The sequence below is a fragment of the Mustela lutreola genome, chromosome 8 (assembly GCF_030435805.1).
Source record: "Mustela lutreola isolate mMusLut2 chromosome 8, mMusLut2.pri, whole genome shotgun sequence".
Taxonomy (NCBI): domain Eukaryota; kingdom Metazoa; phylum Chordata; class Mammalia; order Carnivora; family Mustelidae; genus Mustela; species Mustela lutreola.
In genome coordinates, this window is record NC_081297.1 from 48,878,901 (window position 1) to 48,898,251 (window position 19,351).

The 19,351-nt window shown below is 42.8% G+C and overlaps 1 protein-coding gene across 2 annotated transcripts; it reads left to right on the plus strand.

Moving 5' to 3' along the window:
* The first annotated feature begins 76 nt into the window (after positions 1–76).
* C1S (complement C1s) lies at positions 77–10,598 on the plus strand. 2 transcript variants are annotated; one of them, XM_059184687.1, is made up of 12 exons: positions 77–244; positions 1,124–1,288; positions 1,567–1,774; positions 1,908–2,085; positions 3,153–3,278; positions 3,721–3,920; positions 4,350–4,503; positions 4,998–5,113; positions 5,505–5,583; positions 6,524–6,652; positions 7,555–7,629; positions 9,358–10,598. In XM_059184687.1, exons 2-12 carry the CDS (start codon positions 1,266–1,268, stop codon positions 10,155–10,157), a joined length of 2,088 nt encoding a protein of 695 aa, XP_059040670.1. In that variant the 5' UTR covers positions 77–244; positions 1,124–1,265; the 3' UTR covers positions 10,158–10,598. The 2 variants fall into 2 exon arrangements, with proteins under 2 accessions (XP_059040670.1, XP_059040671.1); XM_059184688.1 differs by having other exon boundaries at positions 1,190–1,288.
* Positions 10,599–19,351: the final 8,753 nt, after the last annotated feature.

Consider the following 19,351-nt stretch of genomic DNA (forward strand, 5'->3'; position numbering starts at 1 on the left):
GGCTGAGTTACCCTTTCCCTTATCATGGTCTCCCAGCCCCCTCTTTGTTTAGATCAGGGAATTTCAGACATGCACACTGGGATAGAGTCATAGAACAGAACCGGGACTAAGAGGCCGGCGGTGGTTCCTGCAGAGGGAGCGTCCAGGCCCGGTGCTGCTCTCCCTGGGAGCTGGCAGGATTGCCCAGCATGCCCACTGGCACGAGAGAAGGGACCTACCCACTTGTTCCCGCCTGTTTCTGAAGGTAAAAACCTTAAAAATTGAAGAGCAGAACTTTGATAGAAGGAAAAAGAAAGGCAGAGAACTTCACATGGGAAGGATTTGGGCAAAGATGGAGGGCTGGAAGGAACAAAATGAAAAGGGGCAGAATATAGGCAACCCCTTTCTCTTAGGTTGCCCTTCCCTTCTGTCACGGTTACCCCACTACCTACCATCGTTTTCAGGCTTAGAAACATTTTTGGCAAGACTCTTTGCGAACTGTGGAAAGATAACTCATCTTTTTTTAGTAAAGGAAAATACCCCAAACCCTGGAAAATTAATGTAGGAAATCGAGGGGATACCTTTCCTTTCCTTTTGTGTTTCTTGTCATTCAGCTGCCCTTTGTCTCATTTCCCACCCAGCCCTGTCTCAGACCACTTCTCCCAGGCTCACTGCCTTCCCCTAGTAAAAGCAGCTCATCCCTCCATCTATAGTCATTGGGAGCACCCCCAGAAATGCACCATCATAAATGTAGTAAAGAGAGCTGGTGCGAAGTGATGAAGGGGATCTTTGCCAAAAGAGGAGGGACAAAGGTGCTAGATGGATAGTCATGATGGGGAAAGACTCCTGGAAACCTGAGTGGAAATGGCGATACTATTTTGTGAGGGCAGGAGAGAGACTGGTAGAGAGGGGACAGGGTCACTGGTGGGGGTGAGGGAGGACAAGGAAAAAATTGGGAGAATGCGCTCATTTTTGAGGGAGAAAAACTGGGAGAAGATCCAGAGAAGCAATAGGAGAAGGAAAAGATTGAGTTTTAGTCTAGAAAATGAATTGATTGAGGTAGAATCAGGGAGGGTGTGAGAGGACAGGCATCATGTGGTGATCGGTGTGTGGCTTTGTTTAACTTGTGTGTTACTGTTATAAGGTAACACTGAACCCCAGGTGACCCCCACCATGAAAGCAAGTGCCTGTGTTTGTTTGACAAATACAGCTAGCCCTACCGCCCCTGTGCTCCAAAGTCCATTGGCGCAGAGAGCCAGGACCTAGAGGCGTGCTGTTCACCAGGGATGAACAAATTTCCAGAGATGTGGTAAGTGATCACGAGTCTACAGAGATGTCTATGGTCTCTACTCCCTTTATCTTTTCAAGCAAACAGCTCATATCTGAAGCCCAGATTTTGGTTTGACCTAGGCCGTTTTGCTTTACCTCAGCCTAAGATTCTCCCATGTGCTGCTGCCATCCTCCCTTCTACCTAGTTCCCTCCCTCCCCCCACCCCCCTTATACCCATGACAAATGCTAGGGCACCGCACTAGTCTGCCAGTAGTACCTGGGTCACCCCTCTCTCCACATGTATTTTTTTTTTCCAGGTCCTTTTTCGTATTTTCCCTTTTGGCATCAGTTTATGCTGAGCCTACTATGTATGGGGAGATCCTGTCCCCTAACTATCCTCAGGCGTACCCTAATGAGATAGAGAAATCTTGGGATATAGAAGTTCCCGAAGGGTATGGGATCCATCTCTACTTCACCCATCTGGACATAGAGCTGTCAGAGAACTGCGCATATGACTCAGTGCAGGTATATTATGATAAGCACGTAAAGGACAGGGCTGGGGTGGTGGCGGTGAAATGTTCCATTTTCTCTGTCCCCTTCTCCGACCTTCTTGCTGAAATATTACCCTTTCTTAGCTTCCTTTTGACTCTTCTCTTAGATAATGTCAGGAGACTTTGAAGAAGGGAAACTCTGTGGGCAGAGGACGAGCAAGAATCCCAGCTCCCCAATTGTGGAAGAGTTCCAAGTCCCCTACAACAAACTCCAGGTGGTCTTTAAGTCAGACTTCTCCAATGAAGAGCGTTTCACTGGGTTTGCTGCCTACTATGTTGCTGTAGGTAAGGCTCAGCCTTCTCTATGTGCCTTAGTGATCCAGCCAAAAGATTAGAAGCAGAATGAACACTGAGTGATTCCGTGAATAAAGATTCTGTTCATGACTGTAATTCTTATGAAGTGTTGACTGGACTTGGGTCTTTCTATGAATTGCCTTTGTGAAATTTCAACACAAGATTATATCTCAGTTGTGATGATAATGGTAAAAATAGGTAATAAATAGTAATTTATGGAGAACCACTATACATTGGGCACTGTTTTAGGAATTTTACCTATATTCATTTAATCTTCACCTCAGTCCTTCAAAGTAAGTGTAATGATCTCCACTTAAAGAAAAGGAAAGTGAGGACCAGGGAGGTTAAGTAACTTGCCAAGAATCACACGGGGGATGCATCATATTCAAACCCACCCAATGGCAAACAAACCTTCAAATTTGGTGTGCTTCTACCCCTAACTCCAGGTTAAAGTGAAGTTAGAGGGGCGCCTGGGTGGCTCAGTGGGTTAAGCCTCTGCCTTCAGCTCGGGTCATGATCTCAGGGTCCTGGGATTGAGTCCCACATCGGGCTCTCTGCTCGGAAGGGAACCTGCTTCCTCCCCTCTCTCTCTCTCTCTGCCTACTTGTGATCTCTCTCTGTCAAATGAATAAACAAAATCTTAAAAAAAAAAAATAAAGTTAATCATCTCATAAGGCCTAACTATTGTTTAGATTTGGCAGAAATGCCCAAATCCTCCAGAGTGGTGAATGTACTGATTGCTCCTCCCCTCAGAAGGCATCTCATCACGTTCAGCCTTTGGAGTGTTGTCTCTGGAGCTGGAATGCTCCATTTGTGAGAAAGGCCAAGGGCCTCTCCCATTGAGAGTTCCCTTATAGCCATGTGATAGTGGGGCACAGCTCCACAATCATATTTCAGAAGTGTAACGTAGCATATAATACCATCCTGAGATGTGATTCATCCATTCATGTTAGCGACAGGCCTTTCCTACTTCTTCTTACCCTTGTAGTTTTGGGTTGAAACTCATTCTTACTTCTAGGTCTTAGTTCCTGACCTCAATCTTTCTCTACTTTTTCTAGATATAAATGAGTGCACAGACTTCGCAGATGCCCCTTGTAGCCACTTCTGCAACAACTTCATTGGTGGTTACTTCTGCTCCTGCCCCCCAGAATACTTCCTCCATGATGATATGAAGAATTGCGGAGGTGACCTTGGCATCAAGTGGAGTGCATGTCTGTGGGATCTGGAATGGCTTGAGGCTTCAGTTACAGCTTTGCTGATCCTTCCAATTTTGACTAGCCTCAGCCTTGCTTTGGCACCTATCTTTAGTTACCCATAAGCTGGGGAGGAGCCACAAGAGTGGAGGAAGACAAGCCCACAGGGCCAAGTTAAATGATTGGAGAGGAGAGATGGATGACTGTGGAGAGTCTGCCTGGGACTGTTCATAAGCCTGAGGGGCTCTAACACGAGCAATGTGATGGAAGCCCCATAGGCATTGGGTATCTCTATTGATTTGTCTTGGGTGTAATTGTGGCATGTGGGCTCCAGTCTGGGATGGTCAGTTCATGAGAAGAGTCATAGAATGGGGCAGGATCTCCTTTGCTTGACTCTGTATTTGAGTTGTCTTTTTTTCTTTTTCTCTCTTAGTCAATTGCAGTGGGGATGTGTTCACTACACTCATTGGGGAGATTGCAAGTCCCAATTATCCCAATCCATACCCAGAGAACTCAAGGTGTGAATATCAGATCCTGTTGGAGGAGGGATACCAAGTGGTGGTGACTATGCGGAGGGAAGATTTTGATGTGGAACCAGCTGATTCGGAGGGCCACTGCCCTGACAGTTTACTTGTACGTGATGAGTGATTAATTTTCCTCCCATCTCACGCAGAGATTTCTCCTCAAAGACAAATTCTCGGGACGCCTGGGTGGCTCAGTTGGTTAAGCAGCTGCCTTCGGCTCAGGTCATGATCCCAGCGTCCTGGGATCGAGTCCCACATCGGGCTCCTTGCTCCACGGGGAGCCTGCTTCTCCCTCTGACTCTGCCTTCCACTCTGTCTGCCTGTGCTTGCTTTCGCTCGCTCTCTCTCTGACAAATAAATAAATAAAATCTTAAAAAAAAAAAAAAAGACAAATTCTCTTTCTTTCTGTCCCCTCTTTTCTTCCCCTCCTTCTTATTTGATGCTTCTTTTATTACCTCCTTTACTTTTATCCCCTCCATCATACCTCTTTCTTTTAGTCCTTTCTCTCTCCTGATTTCATCATTTCGTTTCTTCTTAGTTTGTTGCAAGAGACAAGCAATTTGGTCCCTACTGTGGTAATGGATTCCCTGAGCCACTAAATATTGAAACCAAGAGTAACACTCTTAATGTCATCTTCCAAACTGACGAAACAGGGCAAAAAAAGGGCTGGAAACTGCGCTACCGTGGAGATCGTGAGTAACCTAGAATTGGCTCTCTGGTGCTGTCAAAGTCCTCGGATGATGTAAAAATCCAAACAGGTAGTTTGTTATATGGCTAGGTATCCTGAGAGACTTAACTTCTTCTGCAAGATCTAAACCTGTCAGTAGTTGTAAAAATGCCCCAAACTCTAGGAATCCTTCAACTGGCTTGCAGGTGCGGACAACTTGGGGTGGCTAGTTGATGAATTGGTGGCTAGATGGATGAATTACATCTCAGGATGGTAACATCTCAAAAAGCTGTAACTGAAGCCTCAACTAGCCTCCCACTAACATGGCTGGGAGGATGGAAGTGGCTCAGTGACTCTTCCTGGAGGATGTCATGCCATATTATTTTAGACATCTCTTTTGGGATGTTAGGCACCAGGATTAAAGACTATTGAATGATTTCAGAAAGTATGAGGATGATATAAATAGAATTGAGATTCTCCAACTCTTTGGTAATTTTTTTTCCCCCTGTCCTTTCCAAGCAATCCCTTGTCCCAAAAAAGTTACTGCCAATTCTGTCTGGGAGCCTGAGAAACCCAAATATGTGTTCAAAGATGTGGTAAAGATAACCTGTCTGGAAGGATTTGAAGTTGTACAGGTAAAGTACCATTAGGGTCTTCTCCCTAATCCCTACATCAGGATGAGCATACTGGAATTGTCTAATGGTTTACTGAATGTCTTTGTTTGAGCAATTTAACACCTTTTCTGTAAACAGAATCCCTCAGGATCTTTAGTCCTTCCTTGTGAGTCATGGCCAGATTGACACTCTCCTTCTGTCTTAGTCTTCCTAGGGAAGGGGCTCTGATATGTGGGGCAGAGTTGTCTTTTAGCCTCAACTCCTGGGTGCTTTGGGTAATTCTGCTAAGATGTCCCCAAGCTTCTTGTGGTCAGGACTCCTCATTGATCCAAGGCCAGAGATCAATTTCATTTCTGATTTGATTTCCCATGTCTCTCCTTATAAATTAATGGTGATGTGTATTATTCTCCAGGGAAGTGTTGGCTCGACATCTTTCTATTCTACTTGTCAAAGTAATGGAAAGTGGAGTAATTCCAAACTGAAGTGTCAACGTATGTATTTATTATTATTATTATTTTTTTTTTTTTAAGATTTTATTTATTTATTTGTAAGAGAGAGAGAGAGAGTGAGAGCAAGCACAGGCAGACAGAGTGGAAGGCAGAGTCAGAGGGAGAAGCAGGCTCCCTGCGGAGCAAGGAGCCCGATGTGGGACTCGATCCCAGGACGCTGGGATCATGACCTGAGCCGAAGGCAGCTGCTTAACCAACTGAGCCACCCAGGCGTCCCTATTATTATTTTTTTTTAATGGGACTCTTTTTCCACCCCCTTTGGCGGGAATTAAAAGATCAGTTCATTAAGATTCAAATTCATGTTTTCCTCTTAGGCTTCTGAGAGAGTGGGTTGGATTTTTTTTTTTTTTTTTGAAGATTTTATTTATTTATTTGACACAGAGAGAGAGATCACAAGCAGGGGAACCAGAAGAAGGAGAAGCAGACCCCCCCCCCCCCCCCCCATTGAGCGGGAAGCCCAATGCAGGGCTAGATCCCAGGACACTGGGATCATGAACTGAACCGAATCGCTTAACCGATTGAGCCACCCAGGCATCCCATGGACTTTTTTTTTTTTTTTTTTAAAGGGAAGCCATCCATGAAGTGCCAGCCCAGATCTGGTCCCAGACTGGCTAGACTAGAGGTTTCTTTCAAAGGAAGAGGCTGGGGGATTGATAGAGTTAGTAGTGCCATAGAAGTCCATTCCTGGCCTCTTCAGAGGCCTCCACCAACCGCCGAAAAGCAGGTTCCCCCTTGTCGCTTTCAAGGGGCTATCTGAACTGGCAGGACTCAGTGGTCTGGGGAGATTCCTCGCAGGTGGGCTTGCAGATGTGGGGCGTGGGAAGGAGTGAGGGATGAAGCTGGGAGGATGGAGCTGGCTCAGTGACTCTTCCGAGAAAGAAGTGGCTGTCCTGACCATCACTTGCCTGCCTTCTTCTTCTAGCCGTGGACTGTGGCTCTCCTGAACCCATTCGGAATGGTAAAGTCGAAGATCCAGAACATACTTTATTTGGCTCTGTCATTCATTACACTTGTGAGGAGCCATATTACTACCTCGAAGATGAAGAAAGTGGTAGGTTTCTTTGATTAGAGAAAAGGGGAGAAAGAATAAGAGTGCTGGAGAGGAAACAGAACAATCTTTCTGGGTTGGAAGAGAGTTTGGAGGGAAATGGAGGCGATGGGATGGACTTTGTTTATCCTCTTGGCTTAGTCTAAAGATACAGTTTGCCTATGGGGATGGATATAGGATCTTCCGTAGGGAATCCACAGAGGTCACTGAGCTCAGCTTCCCAACTGTGGTGGGAATTCCTCCTCCAATAGCCATTTTCATGTGGTTACCCATCTTTTCACCAATTATTTAATGTAGAACTTACAGGAAAAATGCTTCCATTGTTAAGTTACCATACTGTGGGACTGGCCTTCTTGAGGGAGAGGCCTTGGTAGGATTAGGTGAAGGCCCGGATGAGACAAGATATGTACCACCTCATTGCTTGTAATTTATTATTATTTTTTAAAGATTTACTTATTTATTTTAGACAGAGAGAAAGAGCATGAGTGGGAGGGGCAGAGGGAGAGAAGCTGAGCAAGAGTCAAGCTGAGCATAGAGCCTATCGTGGGGCTTGATCTCATGACCCTGAGATCATAACCTGAGCTGAAAACCAAAGAGTCAGATGCTTAACCAATTGCACCACCCAGGTGCCTCCCTTTTGATTTAATTCATTTTCCCACTTGAAGTATTTTTCTAATTTTTCACTGATTTTCCCTCTTCTGATTTGGGGACTGTTCCTTCCCCTCCCTTGGCAGGATGAAGGCCAGAGGGGTGGGGCAGAGGGTGTTCTTAAGATTCTCTTCTAGCTGATTTGATTGGGTCCCTTCCTCACATCCCAAAGGAGCTGGGGCTCTGCATGGAAGGGGGAATGGAAAAGAGGAGATGTGGTGGTGACTGTGTGTCCTGTGTCTCTTGCGCTTTTCCAGGAGAGTATCACTGCGCTGGCAACGGGAGCTGGGTCAACAAATTGCTGGGCGCTGAGCTGCCGAAATGTGTTCCAGGTAATCAGGGCTGTCTCAGGGAGGGAGTGTGGGTACAGGGGCCGGTGTGTGGGGTCACTCTCTGAAAGTCGCTGCAGTCTTCTTGGGAAGGCACTCAACAACCTGGACCTAACAGAGTCTATCTAGCTCAGTGAGGTGGAGGCATCACTGGGTAGTGGGCCTGCCAGGAGCTGGGGAATTCCTCTATCGCAATGAGTCAGGCCAACTGACGGGAAATAGGAAATTAGCCAGTGAAGGTATGAGATTCGGCTCCGGTTAGGTTTGGTAATCCCTAAGAACAGGACCTAAAAATTGAGAGTGAGGAATCCACACGTAGAAATGAGACCAGCTGACTCGCCCAGTTATTTATTATTTTTAAAAAATACTTCATTTATTGGGGCGCCTGGGTGGCTCAGTGGGTTAAGCCCCTGCCTTCGGCTCAGGTCATGATCTCAGGGTCCTGGGATCGAGCCCCGCATCGGGCTCTCTGCTCAGCAGGGAGCCTGCTTCCTCTTCTCTGCCTGCCTCTCTGCCTACTTGTGATCTCTGCCTGTCAAATAAATAAATAAAATTTAAAAAAAAAAATACTTCATTTATTTATTTGACAGAGAGGGAGAGAGATCATAAGTAGGCAGAGAGGCAGGCAGAGAGGGGGTGGGGAAGCAGGCTGCCCGAGAGCCTGATGCAGGGCTTTATCCCAGGACCCCGGGATCATGACCTGAGCTGAAGGCAGAGGCTTAACCCAATGAGCCACCCAGGCGCCCGACTTGCCCAGTTATTATGTGCGTGTCTATCTGGCACCCAGATATGGAGCAATGAAAGAAACAAGGAATTGCAGACAGATCAGAATTGGATAGAAGGCTTTCAGGCAAAGCTGGAATATTAATAATGATTCTGGTAGTAACCACAGTGTTCTTGAGACCCAGGGGCTGAGCTAGTTAGTGGCATTTATTATCTCATTCCAGTCCTTGCAACAACCCTTTGAGAAATGAGTAGCCCCATTTCACAGAGGAGTGAACTGAGTACAAGGTCACAAGGTGAGCAGGAGGCAGAAATGGGCTTTGAACCCAGGTCTGTCTGGGTCCAAAGGCTTTTATGCTGACTTCAGAGTCTATCCAGGCTGACTACAGAGAGATTTTAGGTAAGCTGACTTCCTCTGGAATAAAATTCAGTTTTAGTGGTATTTGGTGATGGCAAGGTGGTCAAACCTGAAATCAGTGGGGCCATGAGATGAAAGAGGAGAGAAGAGAACCCTCTCTTTGTCCTCCTTTCTTTGGATCACTGGGAGGCACTCAGCTGCAGTTAGGACTTCAGCAAAGAAGGCGATAAACTCTGCATCTGGGCATCAGAAGACGGTAGCATGCTTGCCTCCTCCATCATCAGTGCAAGCAAAGAGTTTCCCAGCACTGTTTCCAGCTGGGCCCCTGTCCCCATGGGCCGAAGCTAGGATGAAGTGTGCCTCTAGAGGGGCCGTTCATAGTGTTGAGGCCCTAGCTCATCTGGACTCAGGAAGTCAAATGCTGTTTCAGTTAAACACGTCTCTCCCACAGGCCTGCCTGTGGCTTTGGAAAAGTGAATTGTTTGGTGATTACATTCGGGATGAATCCAATACTGAGATAGCTGACTGAATACAAGGTTGGCTGTATGGCCCTGGAGAATTCAGAAGCCTGGCAGGTTTTTGAGTTGAGGTTGTTGAGGCCAACAATTTATTTCTTGCTCTCTCTCCGCCTTGTTCTTCTTCCTTCCTAGTCTGTGGTGTTCCCAGTAAGCCCTTCAAAGGAACACAGAGGATATTTGGAGGAATCATCGCAGAGATTCAAAACTTCCCCTGGCAAGTCTTCTTTGAGAACCCATGGGCTGGGGGGGCTCTTATCGATGAGTACTGGGTGCTGACAGCTGCCCACGTTGTGGAGGGGAACCGTGACCCGGTCATGTACGTTGGGTCCACCTCAGTGGTCACCTCAGAACTGAGAAAAGCCCAAATGCTCACAGCTGAGCGTGTGATCATTCATCCGGATTGGGTATTCCTGGATGCCCCCGAAACGCGGAAGAACTTCGATAATGACATTGCTCTTGTGCAGCTTAGAGAGCCAGTGAAAATGGGACCCACTGTCTCCCCCATCTGCCTGCCAGGCACCTCTTCAGAATACAACCCCTCAGTGGGAGACCTGGGACTGATCTCAGGGTGGGGCCGAACAAAGGGAAGAGATCATGTGATCCTGCTCCGAGGGGCAATGTTACCCATCGCTCCCTTAGAAAAGTGCCGTGAGGTGAAAGGTAAAAATGTCAAAGTGGATATAAATTCCTATGTGTTCACGAATAACATGATCTGTGCTGGAGGGGAGAAGGGTGTTGATAGTTGTGAAGGGGATAGTGGCGGAGCCTTTGCTGTACGGGTTCCCAATGAAGAGACCCTCAAATTCTACGTAGCTGGTCTGGTGTCCTGGGGCCCCCAGTGTGGAACGTATGGAATCTATACCCGAGTGCAGAACTACCTTGACTGGATAACGAAGACAATACAGGAAAATAGTACCCCCAGAATGGACTAATGCATAGATGTGCTACATGGCCCTCCAAGGGCTATGACCAATCTGTTGGTGTCCGTTCTTTTTAATATTCCCATTATTTCACCGTGAATGAATGAAGACTTGGGAGTATGATTTAAATAGACCTTGATTATTGGGGTACCTACCTGGAAGTAGTGTTTGGTCATTACACTGTGTCGGTCATTTGGTGTGGTTGAATCTGTGGGGTCTTCTCTCCTGAGTACCAACTATGGATTAACAACATGAGAAGGGTGCTCCTATCTTAAACTGTACCGTAAGGACTCTCCTTTCCTGATGGTTATCTGGTGTTACAGTTCTGACTCTGAAATTTATGGTTGGGCATACCCTTGATTTTTTGTTTCCCTTTTATCTGTTTGAAGTTCCATTTACTTTATCATACTCAGTGTCTACTATCTCCTTCTAATAAATCATGGCTATAACCCAGTTCTGGCTGACTTGTCTTATTCCACATCAAGACCTGAGCCACAGAGAAGGGTGATGAAAGGCTGTTGTGTCGTGGCAGTTCAGGCATCTAGCCGCTCGTACTGCATTGTCATGAAAACAGGGAGTTCAGATTTCCTCCCCTCTTCCAGCTGAGATTTATTGTGGATCAGCATGGACACCACCAACACAAGTGCCATAGTTTGCTTTTGAAGTTCATGAGAAAAACCTGAGTCTCATTCAGAAGTCCACATACAGAATGGGCTGTTTAAGATCTTTAAGCATAACTATGCAGCCATTGAAAACCCCCGAAATCTTGCAATTTGCAGCGACGTGGATGGAACTAGAGGGTATTATACTGAGTGAAATAAGTCAACCAGAGAAAGACAATTATCATATGATCTCCCTGATATGAGGAATTTGAGAAACAAGACAGAGGATCATAGGGAAAGGGAGGGAAAAATGAAACAAGACAAAACCAGAGAGGGACACAAACCATAAGAGACTCAATCTCAGGAAACAAACTGAGGGTTGCTGGATGGGAGGAGGGTGGGGGGAAATGGGCTGGTGGGTAATGGATAGTGGGGAGGGTATGTGCTATGGGGAGTCCTGTGAATTGTATAACACTGATGATTCACAGACCTGTCCCCCTGAACCAAATAATACATTATATGTTAACAAAAAAAATGTATATTAAAAAAAGATCTTTAAGTGTAAAATTTTGAGGTATAAGTTATTTTGAAGTCTTTTGAAAATTAATTTTCTTTTAATAAATTTGTATAATATAATATTTTTTGTATAACACAGTATTATAACTTAGTAAAATGAGAAAAAAAAAGAAATTGAACATGCTCTCATCTGCTTTCCTCATGGTTTTGATCAGTTTGTCAGTCAAACAACAATGTCTTTTTTGAGTTAAACTCTGTGCCAAGATGTTACAGCTGAAAATTCTGGTGAGGATGCACCCAAAGGCTCTCCCTTCTATTTTTTTCCAAGGGAATGGAAATTAAAAAAACCCAAACTTATTCTTCACCACAAATTGATTAATAATGAAAAATGATGACATAATTGAGGGTAATTAGTTCTTGAACTGTGGACAGGAAGCCTCTCTAAGGCGGCAGTTGCCCCAACAGGGTGTCTTATGGAAGCCATGGACTGGGAGTGAGAGGAGACTCTCTCTGGTCTGTTGAGTGGGACATGAGGCTTTCAGAGAGCAGTTTTCACCAGAAGCCAAGAGGTGTGTATTTGGGGCCCTCAGGAAAGGACTTTGATTTTTAGTAAACCAAAAGGGCTACATTCAATGATTGACCTTAGACTGGTGGTTAACACATGATAAAGTCAACAGAACTGTCATTGAAAGATCTGAAGAATCAACGGAGAATTATAATAAGGAATCTTGGAAGGACAGTGTCAAGTCAACCCAACAGCCTAAAGCCATTATTCCTTGACTGTGTACCTCATAACCACCTCTGTCTACCTGCCTGTCATTACATATGCAATGGAATTGACAGAATAACCTGGACCACCATGTTTTGGGTGGGAGAAGGGTGATTCCTCTAGAGAAAAGAAGAATTGGAAAAATATTAAGAAACTTCCTCATGCTGTAGAAACTGTCCTTTTAAAATAATTGAGATGACATGAAAAAATAACCTGGAATCAGACAAGCAATAGATAAAGGAAATCCATCTATGCCAGGATCGTCAGTCTCTTTGGGTTACTCCTTTGCAGATGACCTGGGCATTAGTGACAGACTCTGCTCATTGTTACTGCCTTATGCAGCAGGATAGTTATGGTTAACTTCACTACAGGGTCATTTCCCTGAGTGAATGCGGAGAGGGGTTCTCGATGAATCATCCTCAGAGACTTCAGAGCCAGGAAGAACTCATCACCAAGGCCTAGAAGGGCTAGAGAATCATTCATTGTGACTTGAAGGATATCAATCATGTGGCTTTACGCCTCACTTGGGAAAGCAATGTGTGTCTGCTTCACCTGAAACTCAGGAAAAGACAACTTTCAAAAGTGGGTGAATTGTCACCTTTCTTTGGTCAGAAGAAAATGGACTGGTGGATCAATTTCTCATGCCAGGGAGAAAAGATGGTACCCAGGGGCTGAAGGACTTAATGGAAGGAATTGAATGGACCAGCACAAAAAGCTCTGGCAGGATTTTGGGACCCTCCGAAGTCGCTCTTAGCGTGACAATATATTCTGTAGAAATGTGATGTTACACTTTCTGCATACCTGTTTTTTTTTTTAAAACTAAAAATATGAGAAAACTGTTTTTTTTTCTTCAGCTCTATTGAGGTATAATTGATGTGATGATATCCTATACACATATATTGTGAAAGGATCCCCCCCCCAACACATTGATTCATCACCTCACATATTTACCCTTAAAAGTATTTTTTTGGGTGAGAACACTGTAAGTTCTAGTTCCTTAGCAAATTTCAATTATATAATGTAATGTTATCAACTGTAGTCACCTTGTTATGCATGAGTCCTCAGACTTTATTCATCTTATACCTGAAAGCTTTTACCTTTTTACCAACCTCTCCCTGTTTCCCCTACACCTCACCTCCTGGCAACCACTGTTCTACTCTCTGATTCTATGACTTTGATTTGAAAAAAAAGTTTTTTGAAATTTCACATATAAGCAATACTGTGCAGTATTTGTCTTTATCTGGCTTATTTCATTTAGCATAATGCGCTCCAGATTTGTCCATGTTGTCACAAATGGCAGGATTTCTTTATTTAAAAAGCTGAATAAGTATGCTGGGTGGCTCAGTCAGTTAAGCACCTGCTTTCAGCGCAGGTCATGATCTCAGGGTCTTGGGATCGAGCCCCCGCATCGGGCTCTCCTTTCAGTGGTGAGTCTGCTTCTCCCCCTCCCTCTGTGCTCTCTCTGGCTTTCACTCTCTCTTAAATAAATACTATCTTTTTAAAAACACGAAAAGCTGACTAATATTCCATTGTATGTAATATACACTGTATTTTCTTGATCCATTCACCTCTTGACAGACACTTAGGTTCTTTCCACACCTTGGCTATTGTGAATAATGATGCAAAGAACATTGGAGTACAGATACCTCTTTGAGATAATGGTTTAGTTTCCTCTGAGTACATACCCTGAGGGGGTACTGCTGGATCATATCTATTTTTATTTTATTTATTTATTTGAAAGATTTTATTTATTTATTTGACAGAAGACAGAGATCAGAAGTAGGCAGAGAGGCAGGCAGGAGAGAGGAGGAAGCAGGCTCCCTACTCAGCAGAGAGCCCGATGCTGGGCTCCATCCCAGGACCCTAGGATAATGACCAGAGCCGAAGGCAGAGGATTTAACCCACTGAGCCAGCCAGGCGCCCTGTATTTTTATTTTTAATTACTTGAAAAAAACTCCATACTGTTGTTTATAGTGGTTGTACCAGTTTACATTCCCAACAAGAGTGTACAAGCATTCCCTTTTCTCCACATCCTTGCCAGTGTTTGTTATCTTTTATCTTTTTTTTCATAGCCATCCTAACAGATGTGAGGTGATTTTTTTTTTTTTTTTGGTGAGGTGATTTTTTTTTTTTTTTTAGGATTTTATTTATTTATTTGACAGACAGAGACCACACGTAGGCAGAGAAGCAGAGAGAGAGGGGGAAGCAGGCTCCCTGCTGAGCAGAGAGCCTGATGCGGGGCTCCATCCCAGGACCCTGAGATCATGACCTGAGCTGAAGGCAGAGGCTTAACCCACTGAGCCACCTAGGCGCCCCTGTGAGGTGATTTTTAATTGTGGTTTTGATTTGCATTTCTCTGATTAGTGATGCTGCACACTTTTTAATGTACCTGAGGGTCATTTGTATATCTTTTCTGGAAAAATGTCTATTCAGGTCCTTTACCCATTTCAAAATTAGGTTACTTCCCTTTTTGCTTTTGAGTTGTATGAGTTCCCTGTATATTTCGGATACTAATCCCTTATTGGATATGTGGCTTGCAAATATTTTCTTTCATTCTGTAGTTTACCTTTTCGTTTTGTTGATGCTTGCTTTTGCTGAGCGGAAGATTTTTAGTTTGAGGTAGTCCCCCTTGCTTGTATTCACTTTTGTTGTCTTGGCTTTTGGTGTCAAATGAAAAAAGTCATCGCCAAGACCAATGTCAAGGAGCTTACCCCCTATATTTTCTTCTAGGTGGTTAATGGATTTAGTCTTATGTTCATCTTTAGGATTAAAGACCTTTTATTTCCAGCTGATTTTTGTGTATGGTGTAAGATAATGGTCTAGTTTTATTGTTTTGTATGTGACAATCCAGTTTTCCCAGCGTCATCTATGGAAGAGACCACCCTCTTCCCATTGTATGTTTTTGGCTCCTTTTTAAAAGTTGAATTGGCTGTATGTGTGGGTTTATTTCTGGGTTCTCTATTTTGTGTCATTGTGTCTGTGTTTATGCCAATACCATACTGTTTTAAGTACTATAGCTTTGTAATAGAGTTTGAAATCAGGAAGTGTGGTTTTGCAACGTTGTTCTCCTTTCTCAAGATTGCTTTGGATAGTCGAGATCTTTTGTGGTTTCATATAAATTTTAGGAATTTTTTTTCCTATTCTGTAAAAAATGCCATTGGAATTTTGATATGGAGTACACTGAATCTATAGATGGCTTTAGGTAGTAAGAACATTTTAACAATACCAATTCTTCTAGTCCATGAGCCTGGAATAGCTTTCTATTTATTTGTATCTTCTTTATTTTCTTTCATCAATGTTTTATAGTTTTTGGTGTATGTTAGATTTATTCCTGTTTTTTATTCTTTTTGATGATATTGTAAATAAGATTTTCTTAATTTATTTTTTTAAATTAAATTTTATTTTTTTAAAAGATTTTATTCATTTATTTGACAGAGAGAGAGAGAGAGAGAGAGAGAGAGAGAGAAACAGCAAGACAGGGAATACAAGCAGGGGAAATGGGAGAGGGAGAAGCAGGATTCCAGCTCATCAGGGAGCTCGATCCCAGGACCCTGGGATCATTCCTGAGCCAAAGCGATTCAAGCATCCCTGTTTTCTTAATTTCTCATAGTTTGTTGTTAGTGTATAGAAACACAACTGATTTTTGCATATTGCAAGTTACTGAATTTACTGATTAGTTCTAACAAGTTTATTTTGGTGGGATTTGGGGGTTTTTTAAAGTATAATTTCATGTCATCTGCAAATAGAGACAGTTTTACTTCTTCCTTTCCAATATGAATTCCTTTTATTTCTTTATCTTGCCTAATTGCTTTGTCTAGGATTTTCAGTACTACATGGAATAGAAGTGATGAATGTGGGCATCTTTGTCTTGTTCCTGATTTTAGAGGAAAAACATTCAAATTTTCACTGTTGAGTATGATGTTAGCTATGGACTTGTCATATATGCCTTTGTTATTTGAGGTACGTTCTCTCCAGTTTGAGAATTTTTATCATGAAATGATGTTGAATTTTATCAATGCTTTTTCTGCATCTACTGAGATGATTATATGATTTTTATCATTCATTTTGTTAATGTGGTATATTCCACTGGTTTGTGGATGTTGACCTATCCTTGCATCCTTGGAATAAATCCCACTTGATCATGGTGTATCATCCTTTTAATGTACTGCTGAATTTGGTTTGTCGATATTCTGTTGAGATTTTTGGATCTCTCTTCATCAGGGATATTGGTCTGAATTTTTCTTATACTGTCTTCTCTGGCTTTGGTACCAGGGTAAAGCTGGCTTCATAAAATAAGTTTGGAACTGTTCCGTCTTCTATTTTTGGAAGTTTGAGAAGGACTGGTGTTAATTTTCTTTAAATGTTTGGTAGAATTCATCAATGAAGACTTCTGGTCCTGGGGCTTTTTTTGTTGGAAGGTTTTTTTCTTTTAATTACCAATTCAATCTCTTCGCTAGTAATTGGTATATTCATATTTTCTATTTCTTCATGAATCAGCCTAGGTAGATTGCATGTTTATAGGAATGTATCCATTTCTTCTTAGGCTGTCCAGTTTGTTGCGAGACATTGTTCACAGTAGTCTGTTACGATCTTTTGTTCTTGTTATCATCTGTAATGTCTCCTCTTTCATTTATAATTTTATTTATTTGAGTCCTCTCTCTTTTTCTCTTGGTAAAGCTAGCTAAAGGCTTGTCTGTTTTGTTTATCTTTTCAAAAAACCAGCTCCTAGTTTCATTTTCTTTTGCCCTTTTTAGTCTCCATTTTATTTATCTCTGCTCCGACCTTTGTTACTTTCTCCCTTCAACTAGCTTCAGGCTTAGTTTATTCTTTTTCCAGTGCCTCGAGGCATACAGTTAGGTTGTTTATTTGAGCCCTTTCTTGCTTCTTAATGTAGGTGTTTATCACTATGAACTTTCCTCCTAGAAGGGCTTTTGTTGCATCCCATAAGTTTTGTCATGGTGTATTTTCATTGTCATTTGTCTTGGGGTATTTTTTGATTTCTCTTTTGACTTATTATTTGGCCCATTGGTTATTCAGAAGCATGTTGTTTAATCTCCACATATTTGTGAATTTTCCAATTTTCTTCTTGTCATTGATTTGTAGTTTCCTGCCATTGTGGTCGGGAAAGATGCTTGATATGATTTTAATCTTTTTTTAAAAAGATTTTATTTATTTACTTGAGACACACACACACACACACACACACACACACACACAGTGAGAGAGGGAACACAAGCAGGGGGAGTGGGAAAGGGAGAAGCAGGCTTCCTGGGGAGCAGGGAGCCCGATGCGGGCCTCGATCCCAGTGATCCCTGGGATCATGACCTGAGCCAAAAACAGGTGCTTAATGACTGAGCCACCCAGGTGCCCCTGATTTTAATCTTCTTAAACGTATTAAGACCTCTTTTGTGACTTAACATGTGATCAATGCCAGAAAATGTATGCTTGAGAAGAATGTGTACCCTGTTGCTGTTGTGTGGGTTGTTCTGTCAATGTTTTTTGGATGCATCTGACCTAATGTTTCCTATTGATTTTCTTTAGGGATGATCTGTTGTTGAAAATGGGTACAGAAACTTATTCATCTTGGTCATATTCATGAACTCTGCTATTATATTTTAATGATGGTTTAAAAAATCATTTTCTTTTGAAGTATAGGTTGATAGGGAGTTGCAAAGATAACATAGAGAGGTCCTGTGTAGCCTCCATCAGTTTCCTCTAATGGCTACATTCTATGTAACTATAGCACAATATCAAACCTGGGAAACTTATTTGCACAAAGTGTGTGTGTAGTCTTGTGTGAGATTGCAGAATTATAAAATTATCACTTGAGGAGATTCATAATCACCAGTGCCATCAAGATACAGAACTGTTCCATTACCACAAAGAATACCTTTAGGCTGCCCCTTTAAAGTCACACTCTTTTATTTTTAATTTTGTTCTTCAATTAAAAAGACAATTTTGAAAGATTCAGACTTTCTCAGTTGTGCTAAGAAGCCAAAGGAATAGAATTTCTGGTGTGCCAGCCCTTCAGCCAGAGAAAGAGGGCAACGAGATAAATGATGGAAGGCAATGAAATTGTGGCAACAGGAACCACAGTGGGGGGAATTCCAAAGGGGAGAGCAGAAACTCAGAGTGAGAGTTCCCTAATGGGTCTTGTTTCCTGGAGTGCAGGGCCTGTTTTACTACAAGGGAATATAAAGGACATAGGATACCAACAATGCCAGTAAGGCACTAGTTCTAATTTTAGTCACTTTATTCAGTCTGAACTCTTAACAGACTGTTTGCAATCTCTGTCTCCCTTTATGTTTAGCGTGTAAGCAAATTATTATTATTTTTTGTCCTCGCTCCTTGGAACTGACTGCGAAATATTTTTGGCATAATATGCTCAGGTTTTTCTGAGTATCCATTTATTCATGAGTAAAATAAAAATGTTTCTTGATCTCTTTTAGATCAAAAACAAGAGGATTTTTTTTATCTTTTAGATAAAAAACAAGAGGAATCTAAGCTTTCCAACAGGAAGAGAGAGAGAAAGAGAATGTCTAGAATAAAAATTTAGAGAAGCCAGGAAAAAAAAAAAAAAAGCAAATAGTTCTTGAGTACATGGTTGAAAGACCCAGGGCAAAAAACCCAAAAAATCCTGCAATCACTAGAGGCCAATGTCCCAAAGAACTCCCAAAGGAGAGTCTCTAATCTTCTCATGGAACCAAGCACAGGTATGAGTGTGGGGAAGAGTGAACCTTAGAGACTGGCCAGAGGAACTCTGAGAGAGATTTCAGAAAACAATAATCATGTCAGTTGGGCCTAGGTGAACTCTACTTCCACTTTGGGAGTGTGTGATGGGGAGTCATTCTACTTGTGAAGGAAAAACATTCCCTCGTCCCCCAGCAATTTATGAAATTGTTTGTCTTAGGTGACCCTAACCTCCTTTGCTGGTCCTCGGCAGCTGGATCCCCTTTGGGCATCCTGTACTGTCCTCACTACCATCTTTTATCCTTCAGAGCAAATAGATAGAAATCAACTCATCAGGTTGACCTCTATTGAAAGGTTTGAAGGACTTCTGCTCCTTGTTAATGACATTTCAACTGCCAGCCAGAAATGGGGAGGAATTTCTTGAGTGTGGGGGGCTCAAAATTTTCTTGAGACCCTGGAAATCATACTACTTCCCTGTTCCTACACCTTTAATGATAGTAGTAATTTTTATTGCATTACATAAGACTGAGTGAAAGGTTTGCTGAGAGGGTAAAGGGGTAAAAAGCGTGATTCTCAGATCACAGTCACAGAGAAAGAATTTGCCCTCTGGTTATGGAAGTTAAAGCGGC

Excerpts from the sequence above, each read along its gene's own strand:
- C1S (XM_059184687.1), top strand. The coding sequence starts at position 1,266 with ATGAACAAATTTCCAGAGATGTG. Across the intron at positions 5,584-6,523 it reads TTCCAAACTGAAGTGTCAAC|CCGTGGACTGTGGCTCTCCT; the intron begins GTATGTATTTAT and ends TTCTTCTTCTAG. Across the intron at positions 6,653-7,554 it reads CCTCGAAGATGAAGAAAGTG|GAGAGTATCACTGCGCTGGC; the intron begins GTAGGTTTCTTT and ends GCGCTTTTCCAG.